This window comes from Diorhabda carinulata, chromosome 3, assembly GCF_026250575.1.
Source record: "Diorhabda carinulata isolate Delta chromosome 3, icDioCari1.1, whole genome shotgun sequence".
NCBI classification, from domain to species: Eukaryota; Metazoa; Arthropoda; class Insecta; order Coleoptera; family Chrysomelidae; genus Diorhabda; species Diorhabda carinulata.
Window position 1 is genome coordinate 31464369 of NC_079462.1, and position 20623 is coordinate 31484991.

General features: G+C 32.3%; 1 protein-coding gene across 3 annotated transcripts in view; it reads left to right on the plus strand.

Moving 5' to 3' along the window:
• The window catches only part of LOC130892060 (death-associated protein kinase related-like), a 214341-nt gene that overhangs the window by 188961 nt on the left and 4757 nt on the right, over positions 1-20623 (plus strand). For 2 of the 3 annotated variants that reach the window (XM_057797276.1, XM_057797277.1), the window contains exon 2: positions 19603-19870. In XM_057797276.1, coding sequence (XP_057653259.1) covers positions 19603-19870 — 268 coding nt within the window. Of the gene's footprint in view, positions 1-19058; positions 19183-19602; positions 19871-20623 lie in introns of those variants that run through there. The other variant, XM_057797278.1, reaches the window with a different exon arrangement.

The window sequence follows — 20623 nt, forward strand, 5'->3', positions numbered from 1 at the left end:
CTGGTTAGCCCAAAGCAGCAATTATTTCTGCAGGCCTCTCATATTTGTGATGAATATTTTGTATGTGGTGTTTAAAAAACATAACTCGTCTGTATTGGTTACATTACAAGTTGCTTTTTTGCGTTACCTCAGCACGTTACTAAATTCGAGATAATTCACGTTATGTAATAATTAATTCTCAAGAGACGTGTGTCTAACTGATTTGGATTAGTTTTTTATTTATTGTGGCAGCTTCTTAACCAATATAACTAGTTATTTCTAATATAAGATAAAATAATTTTGATAAAGATGTTTGAAAAAAAAAAAGAAAATATGTCGTGGAATGTCGTTGCTAGAATTTCCAGTTGCGTTATTCGTAATCATGATAACGTTGATATTAATTGGACTCAATTTATATGGAAAAATTAGAAAAAGGGGTTGAAATATGATGAAGATTGATGAGACATTTTCTTGTAGTATGTTTTAATGAGTTATTCAATCAAAACTAATTAAATACGTACAGTTATAATAAACTAATTATTAAATGATTTTTCATATACAATTTTTTTCGAAATATATACTCGAGACTAAAAATATCGACTTGGTGATAGTCGCTTACAAAAAAACCTAACACTAAATCGTATTTTTCTCAGAAAAATCTTAAAGCTAATAGTGTTAGCTTGAAAATTTGAATGAAAGCAAAAATTGATGAACATAGACACCAGTTACATCAGTGATAATTTCATCTTAATGCAGGACAATGCCCGTCCACATACTGCAGGTTCCGTATATTAGAAATTACAGGATTTCGAAATTGCCCCTCTAGATTGGCCAGCGCGTAGTCCGGATTTGAATCCTATCGAGCATTTATGAGAAGTTCGAGCTGGAAATCCTGTACCAGCTAAGAAATCGAACTTCAAAACGACAAAGAATGAGATAGCTTCGAGTAAAGGAATTTATTCGATCCATGATAAAGCGATTGGAAGCTGTTATTAGGGCCTGGGAGGGAACGATAAATATTGATAGGTTAAAGCTGAGACTAATGTCTTTGAATTGCTAAAATCAGAGAAAACAATAGAAGCTTCAGATTTTTTGCTTGAGCGTGCGACTTGAGTCGATTTTTTTGCTCACGAATGTATATCCCCTAGATTCAAATATAATGGGTCTTTGAGTCATGCATTTGTTGACAAACATTATGAGTTTGAAGTATAGAACTCCTAAATTAAATCTAAAACGGCTTGTAACATTCTAGTATGACAGTTATGCAATATGGAGTATTTTTACGATTGTGGAATTCGGAGTGGACCACAAAGATTTTTATTTTAATATTATATTTTTATAAGTAATCCTAGCTACTGATTAAACAGAAAAAATTTAAAGTAATGATGATTAGCGTTGAGTAATTATATCGCAAGTAAGCGACTTCTGTGTTGCGGCGGCAGTTTAATTACTACGTTAATAACTGTGCAACAGACACGTACAAATCACATTAAAAAAATCATCCGTAACCCGGCGTTAAATAACAGTACTTCTTATGAAAAGCATACTTTAGCTGCTACGTCTTCCTGATGTCGTTTACAAAAAAAGAAGAACTGATATATTATTTTATTATCGCAGGAATTGTTATGATTATCTTCATATGAAATATTGATATTCCATTTCTTTTTATAACAACCCCATACAGTATAACGGAATTCTCATTCGTAAGCGTTCATAATCACCCTTTCCCTATATTCTTGAGACCATTGCTCTTAACAATCAGTTTAATATGCAGTTATTCAACTTCTTTCTGATAGCAATATATTTAATATTTCATTATGTTTCTATTTAAGAGAATTAGCAGTCTCTCACAGCACCGATTCTTGAATTTAGTCAGGAGCGGTAGAAACACCCCCATCGCTTTTCATCATCACTTCAAGAAATAAATGCCAACTGATGGATATAGATACATCACAATAATCGCTGCTAAGTATACCCTTTTTATGTTTACCCCACATTTTTCATACTTTACATCTTTATGTAAGCGTCTGTAAGTCTCAACAAGCTTTACACAAAGATTCAACTTGCTGTCTCCATCGATTTTATTATGGTGGAGCTGGAACCACCACTCGGTCAAGTTATTTTGAAAAAATTAGAATGTCTACGATGACTTTGTACATTATTTTCGATAATAAAAAAATGTCGCTTCGCAGAGGACGAGAATCATTAGAAGATGACTCACGTGCGGAAGGTCATGTGACGGTTACTACTCCAGAAAACATAAAATTAGTTGAAGAAAGTAATTGACGCCTGAAAACAAATAAAAAGTTGCAGTAGGTATAGACCGGAATTTTCAGAACAAATGTTCTAATGACCTTATATGACAAAAATTATTGTAAGGAATGTGCCCAGCGTCGAGAAGAATTTTGTAAGCGATTTTTAGAGCTTTGCAGCAAGGGCAAAAAAGTGTAATTGTAACAAGTGATGAAACTAAGGACTTTTACTTTGATGCGACATCCAAAAGAGAATCCATAGAGTGGCATCACATAGGAGAGCTCGAGCCAAAAGGTCACGAAGAGCATCACAAAAGTTATGGCTACCATATTTTGCGACTACGAAGGTATCATTTTGACTAACTTTAAGGAATCAAATACAACAACAATGAAAGCAACATATTACTTTGATTTACTAAGGCAGTCGCGTCATAAAATTATCAATAAAGAGACGAGGTGAAATCAACCGTGGTGTGCGCTTCCTTTATGACAATACTCCAGTTCACGTATCGTTTGATGTCAAAAATATCGTCAAATCTATTTTCTTTCAAAGGCACTTTCACTCGTGGAAAGAGGAGGATCCAACTGGAAGCATGAAACAAGTCATAATTGTACATCGTTGTTCCCTCAGGTAGAAATTCCTTGTGAATAATGAGTTCGTTTTCCAAAAAGTGGAGGTTATGCATTAGATCGACACCATGCTTTACATCTAGTCTCAGGGAGACTAGGTTTAAAGCATAGTTTCACCATTTCGTACAATATCCTTACGATGAGGTACAAGACGATAACACGTTTTTCACATCCATGTAGTTCGTCAGGTATCATGTTAATCGACGATTACTCGTGAGTTTTCGGTACTCTACAAATGACTACTACCTAACTGGCAACTTTATGAAGAAAATCTCATACCCTAAATAAGAGTTTTCCTTAACATCCGTCTGTAATTGAAATAATCGAATTAACAAGGCGAAATCTTCTCAAACAAATGACTTTATTCTACTTTCATATTGCATTGTGGTGCATTTAATCATTCAAAAATGGTTTACCTCAAGTTTTCCCCTCTTCCTTAATGATTCCGGTGATGAAACTGTTCGTTCTAGAGAGGTCAGTAATAGGTCAGAGACGTGACACGAAACATTGACTATCTTAACGGATTTTATGTCGAAGGTTACGATTCGCTACGTACTAACATAAAGACAACACCGCTCTTAGTTTGAGTAGACACACCCATAATCAAATCCACGAACAAACGGCATAAGTAATCGGAGTGTGCCGTTTGAAATCGTGAACTATGTGTTTCCTTGTATGTACTTTGTCTAGTTTATTTTTTCGATCGGTACTAAAAACAATTGACGTGCCAAACACGATAAATATTGCTAAAGGTCGTTTTAAATGAATTACGGATAATAAGATGCATAAATCGTCGTACGTAAATGTCTTATATTCTGCTTAATATTTTAATGGAATACTGTGTAGTATTTACTAGTGTATGCTACCGTTGACATATAAAAAACAGAAATCAATCTATCAGTGTTATAGGTTATAGATGGAATACGAGTAAGCGATGTAGGTTCAATATTTAGCATTAACTGGGATCAATTTAATTCCTCAAGAATCCCAGTCAATTAATAATTACGTTTTTGACATAACTGAACATTATAAATTGTGAAAAGTTTATTTCGTTCCATTGTTTCCATTCCTGTCCCATATGACGTCGAACAATCTTTTGCGTGAGACAATTAGACCTTAACTAGAATGTAATTATGGTGTCTCTAGTTGAATTATTTTCCCATTCTCAAATCCTACCTTAAAGATCGATATACCATAGTAACTACTAAGAGAAATACTCAACAATACATCTAATCGACGCAGGTGTTTTCCAAAGTAATGTTTTGAACGCGCTTCTGTATCTTATATACTTATTAAATTCACCTTCAAACAAATAGATTAATAAAAATGGGTCTAAATCGATCCACGTGATATTCACAAACAAATAAGGAAACTGTCTTCCATGAAATGCCACAAAGAGAAAGTCAAATTTCTGGAAACCATTTTGATAGGAGACTTACTTGGAGAAAACACGTGTTCACTAAAAGAAAACAGCTTGGAATTGAACTTAGACAACTATGTTCCAACTATCCATCGAGAATTAGCTAATGGTATACAAGACAATACTTAAACCTATTTGGACATGGACTAAGCCCTCAAAATCGAAAACGATAAACATAACCTTAAGAATGAGTTTGATTTTAATGTCAATAGTTCGTGCCACAAGCAGTTTTCATAATATATAGATGTTTCTTCTGTGGATACAGCAGACTGACAAGACGAAACGGGTCCAGACTTGTCATTGCTGTTTCTAACAGTAGATAGTTTTTTGAACACTAGATTTTACATGTCGTAAATGAGAATTTAGTGGTAAATATCCAATTATATAGCGCAGATTTGTGCTTAATATTAATCATAAGAATTATTGGTTGTATGAACCACTTATTACTGAAGAAGGATCCATTATCTAATAGAGAAATTTAAACGATTACAAGCAAATAATATAATAGGCGAGAAAAACAATAACTTACGAATTATTTTCCTTCCTTAATAAGTAGAAATCAGTTAAGAAGTCATAACTAGACACTTTGGCCCCAATTGACCCTTGACCCTTACATAAGAACGTATCGTATGCAGTTATTGCAGCTAAAGTGTGTTGGCAAAACGGTTATGAATGTTAAATGGGTAATCCGAAGAAGAAATTTTCAAGCGTCCTTTCAATTTAATAGGAAATAATTTAGAATTTCATACGCCTACGAATTGAATTATTATTTTTAGCCGCAGTCGACAAGATATATAATTATATAATTAAAAGTGCGATGACAAATGCCATTGGCACCTAATTATAAAGGCGTCAATTATTATTTCTAGAAATCTAAAAATTTGTTGCACTACACTTTTTTCATATTATAGAGATTAATTTTAGACTGGCGCCTCAATGAGTTTTTTCCATAATTCTAATTTTATAACCCGTCTACCACACACCGAACTTATCACGTTGTTTTTCTTAAACATATGCCATGAGAGGTTTTGAATGGTAGTATACATAGAAACCAGTATCAACAGTAATAAGAAAGTACAAGATATTGGATTTCAAAGTTTATATGATAGGAAAAAAGAAAGGTTTCCACATTCAATAGTTCAGTTTCTTCAACGTTTTTCTGAAAATGATGCCAGACGATGTACCTAACCTATAGCCAACACTTTCTAGTTTGATCCTCAACAATAAGAAAACTATCATTTTCCGCGTTAAACAACTGACTTTCCGCGATTTAATGGAGAAAATCAGAGATGTTTGGGTTTGATGTCAGGTAAATCGTGACTTCACTACGGTACTGTTAAATACAGATTCTTAAATTTCAAATACTCAATATATTTAGTTTTCTGTGACTTAGGGTAGAAACCATTAAACTGCGGGACTTGAAATCAAAGTTACTTTTTTTTTTTGAAAATGAGCGGTACGCCAACTTTAGGTACACATATTTTGATTCGTATCAGTTATATCGACTTTTTAAGTTTGGCATGGAGCAAAGAGCAAATTTATTCATCTCTCTATCTGCCTGCGAAAATGATATACCTACGTAAACAGTTTAATATACCAAGAATCACCCTTTGAGGAAAATTTCATGGAAAATATCCCGAGTAGAAAAAAATTAGCCCTTCCCCAAAGTTGCAATATTAACAGACTGTCTGCCACTGGTACTCGGTGATGTGTTTGGTCATACCATGTCTAGTATAGGACCATTTGCACTTTTAATTAGAAAACTGCATATCCAAAGAAATAAAAATCTTCAGAATTCTAATTAATTTTAAGAAATATCCTCACTGAAGTGTTTGCCATTGGTGCCCTTAAAAGGATTTATTCGAACGCGTCAGGTATTCAAAGAGTATGTTCCAAACATGATCCTAATCAAAAGACTGAAGATTTTGGAAGATGAGGATAATTCATCAATTATAAATACTAGAGCTGCGCAAATAATTATATCTACGTTTCAAATAGAGGTCTTGATTAATCCGTTCCAAAATCTGATAAGGGTTCACTGAAACAGTTTTTTCTCCATCCATTTGATTACGTCTTTCCATTCAAATTGAAAAACTCAATGGGAGATATAAAAGTATAAAACAATGTATAGATATTGTTTGAAATCACAATTGTAATGCTATTTTTTTGATCAAATCGGGATGGAAAATTCAAATAAACCAAGTTTAATGATTTATATTTTGATATTTGGAAGTAATTTGAGTTTAGAAAGAAAAGTATAGGCAAAAGTACTCATTTAATGAGAGCCCTAACTTGGCCCCTTGTTTTCTGAGAATAGAACCGACTCTAAACGAATCGATCATTACTTTCACATGAAGTTGAGATTGGGAAATAGTGGAAGAGAAAAAGGCTCGGAAAGAGAATTTACTTCTCTCCATTATTGTAACTAGGATCATTTGTACATTGAGGAAGTGCTCAAAAGTATGAAAAATATCTTCACTATTATTAGAAGAAACATTATACCTGAAACATCAAGATTTTGAAAAAAAATTCATTGTTCGATGAGTTTGATGACCCTTTTATGATAAAAGAACTATATTATTCCTCAAAATAGCCGACACAACTTCTTCATTGTTGAAAAACTTTGACCACTGAGCCTTTTTACAAGTTTGAAAATAACCCAAGTGGGCTAAATCTGGCGAATGAACGGCATGATGTGGCGATTCAAACTGTATCTAATTTTAGCGATTTCAACTTGGTGCATTATCTTGTTCAGACAACACTAATTTCTCAACCCAATGTAACCGTTTTTACTTGGTTTCTTCACTCTAACTTTGCTGTAAGTTAGTATAATACTTGCTGATAGTACAACGCATTTGTATTATGCAGTTTATTTGTTCAGACAAAACATTAGACAGTAAATCAATTTTAAGTAAAAGAAATAGAATCTCGACAAAATTTTTGAAACTGTGTCTAATTATAATTTTTACCATCGTTAGTAATTGAGTCTTTCGCCTTCTAGTTTCATTATTTTTTTTTTCTCTTGAAAACAAGATGCATTGGTCGATACAAACGTTTAAGCTCAATTCAATTTCATTAATATTGAAATTGTAGAGGAAGTAACTCATTGAGAACATTAGTACCTGCAATAATTTAACTCTTATCGACCGATCGGATAATTCTTCAATTACACCAATACATAAACCTGAAGCAAACGAATATGAATTACACCAATTTCGACGATTTGCGTAGCCTCAAGGGAATTTCGAGGAAATTACGGCTAAATTGTTATCTGATCTTAATATCTTCCTTAAATACATTTCTCGCCTCCTTTTTAATATTGAAAATTACAGCGAAGGCGTTTGTTATAGCAATCACTATCGATCAAAGTTTATAAAAAGTGACGAAAGTATCAAGCATGCACGTAGGAAGTGAAGAAACATTTAACTCTATTCTCTAACAAAATAGATGTTAATATTTCAAATCCGTTATTATTTTTTGCTGTAGATTAATTTTCCTTGACAACTTTTATTTTACTTATTCATACTTCATCAAATCTACCAACCTGAGAACTTTTGACTGGCTAGATGCAGTCTTGAAACATCAGAATTTGGTCGAAATATTAATCGTTTTCTAAGTTAGATACGTTATCTTTGGCTTCAAAATAAGTTTCAGTTTCGGTCAAAACCTCCTCGTCCAACGAGCATCCTATTGAGGTGGTATGAAAACAGTAAAAATTAATTGGAGGCCAGATCTTGAGACTACAGTGAATGTGGAAGCAATTTTTGACAAGGTGCATTGTCTTGAAGAAACAGTATTTTCTTCTTCTCCAATTTCTGCGATGAATACAATACGATGCGCTGATTTACAACTGACTTTTTATCGCTTATTAGTCGATTCATCATGTGCAATCCATTCGGTTTACTCTCCATTGAACTCCAGTGTGAAATGACAAAGTCGTGTTTTATTCATTATGATATATCGACGTAAAAATTTGGGGTTTACATATATTGAATAGTTCCAAATAGTGCTCAGAATCATCATTTTCTTGTTGTTTTTGGTCGATTGTGACCTTGCGCGCACCCACTTTGAATAGAGCTTCCGCATACCCAAATATTCATTCTCGATTGCTTGATATCTTTAGGATCTCAATTTTTTCAATCAGCTTCACATATTTATATATTCTGTGAATATATAAGTCTCTTTTGTGCATAGTCCTCGGTGCTCATTTTCCCTCCCAACCACTTCTTAATGGTTGACTTTCCTGGGGCAGAGTACGAATAATGTTTATAAAGCCAAGCCTTGGATTTAATGGTATTAATACGCGAACTGTCTTTTTATCCATTTTTTCAAACATAACAAAAGTCGCTTCGTTCAAAATGAAGAATAGTACGACTGTTTTCAAAATTATTTACGTGTCTTTTGAAGTTTGTTACATAATAATGGACAATAGTCCAACAGACTAGTAGTTAAATTATCCAACCACATTATTGGCATAAAAAACATCGAATCCCAAAACCATTGGCAAAGGGAACCAAATAATTTTATACTATTCTAAAATATATAATCTGCCCCTTTTTATTTATAGCTAGTATTATAAGTTCCCACAAAAATCTAATTCCTATGTAAGATTTTTCGAACGCAATTAGATTAGAAAACGCTCCATGTTTGTAGTTTTGAATATAACATTATGGCTTGTAACTTGTCTGTTCCCAAATAAGTTTTATTTGGGATTGTTTTGAATGTAATTCGCTCAAAGTAGTTTATTAATCGCCATTAAATTGCAGTATTATAGTATCCACACCCGTAGCTATTGTTGCATTTCAGATTTTTGATTGGTTGAAGTGGGAATACGTCTTCTTCAACGACTATTATGCTAAGTGTTATTTATTACAATAATAAACAATTTTTGATATATTTTAGAACAGAAACAAACACATTTCGACGCGATTTGCGTTCATAACGTCCTGATAATCTTCACTTTTTCTAGGTACAAAGATCGTGCTACTTTTTTTGCCTTTTAGTGCATGCTACAGTCTGATAGACATTAAAAACACCTTTCTGACTGTTCATGCTGTTTGTGTCAACTCCTTTTTCAATTTTGTTTGTTTCAAGTTTGTAGATTTATTTGTACTCTGTTTCACTCATCATATTTAAGATTAAATCGTTGTTTTTGATTGTAGCATATATATTGTTGAATAAACTATAAATTATATATTATTATTGATCTGATTCGATATAATAGATTTAGACTCATTGCTGTCCGCTCATCCGCCTGCGAAAACGCCTTTCTCAAATATTCATTAATCTCACACAATTTTCAATAAAAAACACGAACAAATTTAAAAGTAGCAATAAATCATAAACAAAGCAATCGATGGTTTCATTGTTAGTTTCAGAAAAAAATTGATTATAATATTAATTAAAATGTTTGTCTATACTATACTGCAAATTTTAACTGCTTATAATAAATAACATTAATAGTATTAGTGGTGCAGACTATATTTTACTTTATGCTGTAAAATGTCAAATAATTCTAGAAAACGATATTAAATACCGCGCCGAGAGGATTAAGTGTAGAAACTCACGAAGCAATAACATTCAAGCGCTTAGAATAAAGACTAGCCGATTCGTATTTAACGGGGGGTTGACTCCAACTGAGTAATTCATACGATTATTCTGCGATGGAATGCTGATTGGTGGTGCTACTTCGATACAAAATCCAGAACCGTAATGTACGAACTACTATTAAAAATTTTCAATAACCTCCCTTAGTCTAACAAAACCATCTGCTACACAACGTCTTCTCATCAGAAATTGAAAGTCTTTACACCCAACTTATTTTCTACAAATAAATAAACATTGTGAAGTAGATATAGATATAAGAATAACTTTTTTATAATTCAAATTTACTATATAATAAAGTTTATAGGTGCTGCTCAATTCGGATCCCTGTAGGTACACTGAAATATCCACATCTTACCTAACATGTCTTGACTGATTGATCAGTAGCTTCTTTAATACGGTTCTCCAGTTGTTGGTATGGAAGGAATAGTAACACTAAACAAACCTCCCAATAAAATCACAAACAGTAAGGTCGGAGGACCTTGTAGACAGTGATATAACACGGATTCATGTTATATCACTATCCACATCTAAGGATGTTTACCATTTAAAAACTCATTCACATTCTCAGATCCCAATGTAGTTATTTGAATCTGTTTCCGATAGAAGAAGAAGAAATAGAAATTTCCTTAATCATTTCCCACACTGGCTTAAGATAAACTCACAAACCTCAACAAGTTTTTTGTCACCTTCATGTAAAGCTTGTAGTTATTGAAATCTCCATGATTTCATACGCTAAACACGCCTGACAGATTTCGAAGAAATATTAAATTTGGCGAATGTCCTTTATGTCTTTATTGGACACCCACAGATAACCTGATGATCTGCCTTTACAAAGACAGTCTCTATCAATAAACTGCTTATACTCTACCACGAGAGAAATGAGGAAATAAGGGAGAATGTGATGTCCAGGATGTAGTGAGATGGCCGAGGAATCGGCGAAGGGAATGGAGAGACCACGTGGACAGAATGTCAGTTAACAAGTTGGCAATGATTGCTAAGGAAGTAAAATCGAATACATCCCGACCACCTACAAGATGGTATGAAAGCTGGTCTTCATTATCCCAGCTGCAACTAGCCAACCATTGATGCAAACACGTGACTAAGTCCTAACGTACGATGAAGAAAGTGAAAAAGTGATATAAAATTCACTACAATATATTTTTGGTCATATCGGATTCATGAATAACTGAGAACATGATTTTTCTAAATCGGATGATTTATTTTCAACCGACATTAAGTCTACAGCCTTTCAATTATTATTTTAAGAGATTCAGATTAGAATGCGGCAAAGAATTTTGACATAGACTAAATGTTGGCGCTCACATTTATATTACGGAAATTAAACAAGAACTATCGTTGATTTGTGATGACCTTATTGAACAATTTCTGGTTGGGTTGAGTTTATTCATCTTTGCTTAGCTAACTTTTTATCTCTCGCATTTATTTTAGAATTTATTAGGGACGTAATTAATATGTATATATGAAGTTCAACAAAGTATGCCTTCGAGACTGACGCATCAAAAATGCTCTTTTATTATTTCATTACCATTAAATATAAAATATACCCAACATTCCAATACCGATAGATAATATATAACACATAGTATAAGACAACCGGTCTTACGAGGAGTGGTACAAAAATACAATGAATAATGTTTTAAAAAAATAAAGTGGAAAGTACATAAAATTTACCAAATATCGATCTGATGTATCTAATTGTTGCAGTTAATTGTCATTTTATGCCCTAGGGTATTAGGTTTGCTTTTAAAGTTGCTCAAAGTCTTATTATAAGGTTTTAAGCAGTTTTCAGGGTGTTTTTTTATATATATTCTATATTACATCCATTAATTCATTTTGTAATGAATTATTCTGTATGAAACAAAGTAAATACATAAAATCTATATTAATTTACTTTAAAGTACCACCCTTGGCTAATGCACTTATCACAACTATGAATCCATTAATGGAAGACTTTCAGAATTAGCAATGTCAATGTCAAAAATGGAATAAAGACGTTTTGGCAGAAAACGTGTAGTGTGAAATCTCGTAATAAGGGAGACGTGGTCGCACGGGCCAAATAACTCACAAATCAAAAACGATCTGTTTTCAAAATTACTACATCTCCACCATAGTATGGTATTGGAATTTTTTATTATTTAATATTTAATTGTTGATTTAAAGATTCATTCGCCTGATTAAGCGATCAAATTTTCCAAGCTTTCCATTTGTTGTTTGTTTTAATTTTTCAAAAATGTTTCAGTGAATCGCCATTCCGGCTCTGTGTACATATTAACGTTCGAACAATTTATTTATAGATAATTTTTTCATTTGTAATAGACAAGAAATTATGTACATAAACGTTGAAGATTTGTAAAGAAATTGAAGAAAAAAGGAATCATTATTTTACGTTATGTTTTGTATTTGCAGCGTATATAGTAATTGTAGTAAATTACATCAATACACTAAGCATCACCGTAGTGTTATAGAGTTATAGTTATAGAGAAAGATCAACACTTATTCATTTTGAAAGCTTGAAGGTACGCACGAAAAAAAAATACTTAATAACATAAAGAATATAAAATCTTTATTGGATGAGTTTTTGTATTTATTTTTTACTTTCTGCAACTAAATTATGACGAAGCGTTTCCCCAAGTTAGTAAAACATCAAGTAATAAAAATTACGATTTCAACAACATACGCTTACTACATTCCACTATTTAATACAAATTAAAAAGGGAAAAGTCTCCGTAGAAAATTAGATACAACTGTAAGAAGTCCAATGATCTTTTTGGTTTTATGAATGTTTAGATAAATCACATATTTTGTATATTACTTCCTACCTAAGAAGGAACAATCGATTTTTTACTAAAAGTAACCGAAAAGAAACAGACCCGATGTTTATGGAGGTTAAGGCAATAAATCGTAATTTGAGGGTAGTCAAAAAATCCGGACATATTGTTTCAATTTAATTATTTGCATTTTATTCTAGAAAACAATAGTTACTACACTGTAATTACACACATTTTATTATAACCGAATCAGCATCTAGTCGCCTCGCTTTCCTAATTTTTGTCTTTTTAATAAAACGAAATACTGAATCTGGCGTTTGCGGGACTTTGTTTAAAATTCTCTTTTTTAATTCTTCATGTGTAGCTGCTTCCCAACCTTCAGAATATACGTTTCGTTGCAAATTTGGTCAAAAACGTTCAATTGGCATTAGTTGAAGTACAGTAGGAACAATGTTCTTTGCTTAATGAGCAGTTGCCATATCTAGCCATAATTTTCTGCATCTAGATCTAACACAATCTTTTTCATACATTTTGGCGGTTACAGAATTTCCAGAAGCACAAATGTATGCTGAAGAACGACCACGAAAAGATATCGTCAACCATAATAACAACTTCGAGTTGGAGTTTTTGTCTTTTGAATTGTCGCCTGAATTTATTTCCTCGCCTTTCTGAGAATAATAACTCGTTGTCTCTTTTTTTCCATATGTTGCTTCTCAGAATATTTGAGCGCCTATTTTCTTGATTTTTTTAACAAAATTCTATTCTTTTAGAATTTTCTGTCCAATTTTCTTAAACTGACAGTTTTCCGTGAGTCGCTTTAACTAAAGCTTCTCTCTTCTTTATAGATATATAAGATGATTTTCAAATTAATTGAATTAAACACTTGTGTTTCTCTAAAAAACAAAGAAACGACATTTAATGTTTATTTCTTCAAATCATTCTTAAATAATCAATATTTCTTAACCTACATTAATTAAACTCTATTATCTTATTCTAATCAATCAAAATTGACACTTGTGACAGTGACATTTGTCACATCCATGACAGATCTATCATAGACATCATTGACACTTGTGACAGTGACATTTGTGACATCCATGACAGATCTATCATAGACATCATAATCCACAGATAAATAAAATAAAACCATATCAAAACTAAAGAAATACTATTTTTTTACAGATATGTATCGTAAATTGTTTGTCTGGCTATTTCCAACGATTTATTCTGATTTTGATTTTGTTCATAAAACTTGGCAATTATTTAATTTCGTTTTCTTTTAGATACTTGAAACTAAACTTTTAACAAAGACGTAATGTTTATAATTGGAATATTTGATAATTGCAAAATTACGAGAAACAATTTATAACATTTTCAGTTAACGCCTATTTTACTGCTAAGCTGTCAAAAATGTAGGGATTTTTTGTCCCCACACCCTTAGCTCGACTATTTTTTTTGCAACACTAGTGGATAAATAAGCAGGTGCTTTGTCGTGATGGAACAAAGCTTATTTCTTCAACAAATGCGGTCGTTCTTCTTAATTTAGAAAGTCAAATGGCATAATATTGGCCAGTTACCTTTTTTTTTTAAATAATAAATAGAGATTTAATCTTTGGAATCCTGAACACTGTGGTCATAAAGTTATTAGAATCAAGCAATGGTGGCACCTTATTTATGCAGAGTATTGCATATCTATGTACATTAGCTTATTTAATGTACTTTCATTCGACGATTGCTAAGAAGAAAGGCGTGAATTGTATTAATCATTTCTGGAGTAAAAAAACGATAAAGTTCTGACAAATGATTATTAAAGAAGAAAGTCCTCAACCTTATTCATGTTATTTTTTCTTCTCTCTAACAATCTTCATTTTAGATCTAGTTGTAGCTCTAATTTTCTTGCAAACATTTCATTTATATATTTAAATTTGCATTGTTTTGCCTATATATCTCATATGCTAGTATTAGTAACATTAAACATTCCATCTATCAAATCCACCTACCCGCAACAATCATCCAATGGAACTGCTTCTCCAGTTGTCACTTGAAACTAGTTTAGAGATGAAGGTATAAATATAATATTGGGGTCAGGACAAGTGACGATATTTCTGATAAATATATGCACCTATACTTATTTATAACGTTTATTGACGTACGTTTTCATCTCGCCAGGTTGGACCGAAGACAAACATTCAAATTGATTAGGTAAATAGGTGAAATGTCTTGCCCAGAATCTGTCGACGATTTCGTAATAAATGAATAAATGGTTATTGAGTGCCGTTAAAACTGCATCTGTTTCAAATGGGGAGTTATGCATATACGTAATCGTAAGCCATAATTCTTATTGTACATATACAGGGTGTACAACGAAAACTTCACCCTTAGAGATATAATTAGTTACACGTTTCATCTAGATACTAGTTACAAACGATTTGAGCGAGTTAAACGTGAAACGTGAACGCTTGGGTCGTCTTTCGTACTAAAAAATATTTCAAAATGTTTACAAAACTGTAGTAAGTGTATGTCACATCCCGAAATGCCACCTCAACTAAATAGCCAAAGGTAGAGAATATCACAGCTAAACCCATTACCCATTTAATAGTTTTTAACGAGACATTTTTCATACACCTAGGAATACCTCACATAATGGAACCTAACTCGCATACATACGCGAAATTAAAGATATTTTAACCCCATCCCTGTTGAGGAAATGAATGTTATGTCATGGCCATCCAAAATCAACCTTATCAAAATTTTGTAACTTAAATCCAATGAGAATCTCTCAGACACACCTCATATCAATTACTTTTGCGTATAATTTATTTTTTTTATTTTATTCTTTCCCATTATTATTCAATTTTCATATTATTAGAGTTTTTCCTTATAAGATGTTAATTTTTCTCTACAAAATATACCCAATTTTATATCGCGCGTTTTATTGTATTCTAATCTATTAAAAAAAATATTTCCATATTGTGCTTTTAATGTGCCCCGTTTCGTTTCACTTTTTTCTATGTAACGAATTCTAGTGTGTTTTAAAGTGTCCACCATGTACTTCTTTTTATTAAATTAGTGTTTCATACGATCCTGCCTGTAATGATTTTTCTGTGCCACTGAATCACATGATTTTTTTATTATGAAATTGAAAACAGGGAACGAAAATCATTGCTACCGACAGCATGCAACTAAATAACAAAAATGCCGAGAAGTGTTGTCAGCAGGTATTTTGGCGCTTGTTCAGGTATTCGCGCTTGCGGTATTTGGCAATCGGAGGAGGCCACGGCCTGACACATTCCAAAACATGCACGTCTAATTGGGAGAGGTAATGGTTCGGAGATTTCGCTTGGGATACGAGCCAATTTCGAAATGATTCTCAATGTGGGTTTTATTGTATATTTTATTTTACCATCAATCGATTAAATGGGCAGTTAACCTGATATAAGTTTTGGTTCATTGTTTTTATTATATAGCGCTTATTTCAAACTGAGAACCATTTAAATAGTAATGTATAAAATGCTCTCGAAAATTAACTATAATGTTTATAATCAGACAGAACGATTTTTATGAGATTTGGCGAATTGAACAAAATATATATTATTTTAATTGTATCAAATATCTTTTCGTCAAATCTTTTGTTTACGTTCAGCAAGATGGAATAGTCACTCGAGACTAAATCTGGAGAATAGGGCGGATGGGTGAGCATTCCGTAGGGCCAATTTCATGAATTTTTTCCATGGAAATACATACATTTAGACATACTTGCATTTTTAGATGTAAAAGAACTTTTTCTTCATCTCATCTTATTTAAATTCCTCACTTATAAGTGATCGCTCAAAATCGACTGAATATTTGAGATACCTAGTGTGTGTTATCACAAACTTATTTTGATATTTTTTTGTTTACACAATTTCTAAGCTTTAAAAAAATTTGATTCAATAATTAACAGATGTTTAATAATTTCATTCGTATAGTGTTTTGATAATATTTAAAATATTATTTATCAGTTTCGTAAAGTTTTTCATATTATTGAAAAATTGTACAACAGTATTCTATATTCCGTTCGCATCCTACAGCTTCTTCACTTCGGTATCTCTCAATATATTACGACAATTCCCAAGGGCTTCAACCCCATCGTATTACGTTAAGTAAAAATCCCGTTTCGTTCGGTTTAGAACTTCCTCATTTTACCGATATAGTGTTCAAAGACCCCCAACTACCTCGCTTAATACTCATTTACACTAATTTGTATGCCTATCGAGTAATCGAAGAATGCATCCTGTTATATTCGTATAATGACAGCAAATCGGCCGACCACAAACAAGAAAATTAAGTACAGGGCGATGCATTACTGTTTATCCATTTATTTCTCATAATATTCGGCATCCAGAAAATTATGATTCATAACGCTCATTACTTGAAATTCCTCAGTTACCAATAATAATGGTTATTGAGTTGAATTATGGATCTGAACGAAGATTTGAGCAAAAAATTATTCGAGGCATTCGAAATGTGTTTGAGTAACAAATGAAGAATAAGTCCTCAAAAGAATGGAAAAGAACGAGAAGTAATGATAACCATAAAAACTGGCAAAGTACAGTATTTCGGCCACACAATGCGAAACGAATTCAGATATACATTGCTCCAAGCCATTCTGCAAGCTGAATATATTGAAAAAGACAAACATTCTGGCTTAAGATCTTCATAATCTGGTTCATTGAAACCTCTCCTCAAATCTTTTATATTGCTGACAGAATAAATATTCCAATGATGATCTTGTCATGGATAAGAACCAACATATCGGAAAATTGCGGTACTTCCGGAAGGCTACACAAAGAAAATTGGAAGTGGTGTCTAAAGTATGAGAATTTTCGATCGCGTTCCGAAAACTAATACCTTACATAAAGACATTTTAGTGTCAATTGATTACTCTATTTATATTATAATCAGAAACACCTAATCCTAAACTAGGAAGTTGATACAACTGCAAAGGTGCTAGCTGAAAAGTTCTACAGCCGGTTTAGTGTGCTATTGAAGCATATCTTTCAAAAAATAGTCTCTGTTGCGCAGAGCCAATTTATGAATTTTTGCCATGGAAATGATACATTTAGGCATCTTTGCATTTTTCAGGTGTAGTACAATGTTTTTCTTTATCAACATTGGTAAATAAACAAATTGTATGTCCCATTTTTTAAAAGCTAAATATTCTAGATTGTCATAATTGTTGAAGACGTTAGTTTGTAAAAGCAAAATTTTTGTAAATTCATTAAAAAATTATAAACGGTACACCCTGTAAAAAATACGAAAAACATGGTGAAAAACGGGGTAAGAAAAAATGGTCACGATGATCGTGTGTGTCGTGAATACCTTCCTAATGGTATTTTTGCGATGAAACTCGAAAAAGTTCATCATTTATGCGAACGCAACCGGTCTCTAGTCATTTCATCGACGGTTGGCACGCGGACGGTTCTCTTCGGTCAGTGTTGCCAACGCCTAATTTTTATTGTTGGTATTTAAAAAAAAGTGGATATAACAAAAATTTATCTCATAATATCTAAAATAATTAAACATTACTAGATATTATTATGGCGTATATTACTTGAAACTTTGTTTATAATTGGATTTACTAAATAAATAAAAATATACATTACGCTGCTAATTTTAATTATTAGGTTTGAGAATATATGTTCTGTGGAAGTTCTAAATGCATAGTGTGAATAACAGAAGGCTACGTGATAGCTGGTAATAGCGCAGCGACGACTGTGAAATCAGTCAACTGGTGATAACCATCGTGCGAGATGGAATTAACCTGTGTGAAGCTGTGTGCTTCATGAAATTGCCATTCTCCGATTAAAATATATGATGGGATATAACAGAAAAGTAGTTATAACTCTTCAAATACTATCCTACCACAACGTAGCTCATTACGCAATATCCCGTGAACGGTGCGATGATTCCAGTAGCGTCCATCGGCTTTCTTGACAGTACCTACCATATACGGTATGGTAGGGCTATCCAAGGGCTTTCACTAATTCTCTGTAACATTCCATAATATTTTTTCATCAGAGAATGGTTATATTTATGCAAGCGCGCTCTTCCAACTTGAACGACGGTCAACAACTGACTGCGTTATCACTTATCATTCTACATGCAAAAAAATAGTTGTTGGGATTTATGCTCCAATATTTTGTACTGGAAAATTTGAATTAAATGCATTATTAGTATCTATACTTTTCATGTTGGACTTGACGCATCAACAGACAGGTGAATTTTTAAAACTTACGACAGATGTATATACGGCAACAATGCTTCGATTTCTTCGGCCTCGAATGACCTTGACAACTGTTCTTGGTTACAAAGGAGAACAACCACCTAGTACATTATGTGTGTGTTTGTGTATGATAGTGTGTGTGAGTCTGTATGTGTAATTGGTAACGTTAGTCTCTGCAACCGTCTTTAGTCTCTTAATCCCGGAATTGACTGTCCTACATAAGGAATCTAATTTTCTATGGTATAATTTACCATAAATTATGATAATAGTAGTAATTCTTTCTTCATTATATGTAACAACAATAAAAGAATTTTGTTATAAAACATAGACAATTATTTCAATTAAAATAATTTTATTTCTTCAACTTACAAATTTATTTTAATCACACATAGTATTTATGGATACGTTAGTAAAAATGGTCATACTATTTTATTAAAATAAAGTCATTTTCGATAAAAATCTCGAAAGTGATACGAACTATTAACAAAAATTATTAAATTGATTGATAAGGAAAATGACAAAAACTATCAAGTTACAATTATTAAAAAGATCAACTAAAGTATTAATTCATATGTATATTTCATTTGTAGGTCGTTAAATATAATTTCACTTTTATATACGTAAAAGTAACCAAAATTAATTGTAAAATGTTTATTTCAGGGGAAAATATGCAACTGTTTGGCGTGCGGTACACAAAAAAACGGGAACGGCTTACGCGGCGAAATTTGTGAAAAAACGACGAAGAAATCAGGACCAAATGAAGGAAATCGTTCACGAAATAGCCGTTTTAATGCAATGCAAATCAACCAATAGAGTGATAAGGCTACACGAAGTATATGAATCCGTCACCGAAATGGTTTTGGTATTAGAATTAGCCGCAGGCGGCGAACTCCAGCACATACTCGACGTTGGACAGTGTTTAGGAGAGGTAAGAATCGAATTGAACTCAAAATTAAAATCACTCTATAACATAGGTAATAAATGATAGTAACTTTTTGACCAGGTTATTTCTATACAGTTTTATAAATAAAGGTAAATCTTCATTGATCAATTTCCCTTTTTGAGTAGTTTTATAATATACATGGTGTTTCGGAATAGCACTCTAATCTCTCGGGAAATGATTCTATAGGTAAATGTAAAGAAAAAAAGAGAAATAATAGGAAGTCATATTGAATGACTCAGATCTGTACACTTTTTTACGTTTGGAGTAAAAGAACTTCGTTAAATGCCCCATAAATGCATTAAGAGTTCAAATAAAACTTAAAAAAAATTTAATTCTGAAGATAATGATGTGTGAAAATTATTGAATTGTAATAATATTTTAACTTTAAGCTATATTTTTAATTATTGACAATTTCAGACCCGAGACATTCAATATGGCTTCCTATTATTTCCCTTTTTCCCTTAAATTTATATATAGAATCATTTCCCGAGAGATTGGAGTGATATTCCGAAATACCCTATATAAATATCATCTTGTCACAATATTCTGATCTATTTTCTCCTTTACGGAGATAGCAAGTACTAAAATGATTCGTATAATATGAATATTTAGAACTTTTTTCTATTTTCCCTGTAGTAAAAACGTTGGTTTTTTAAAAAACTTCATACCACTAACATCTATTTGAGTATTAACCATTTGTGCATCTTTTTTAAACAGAATATCGAAGTATCAAATTAC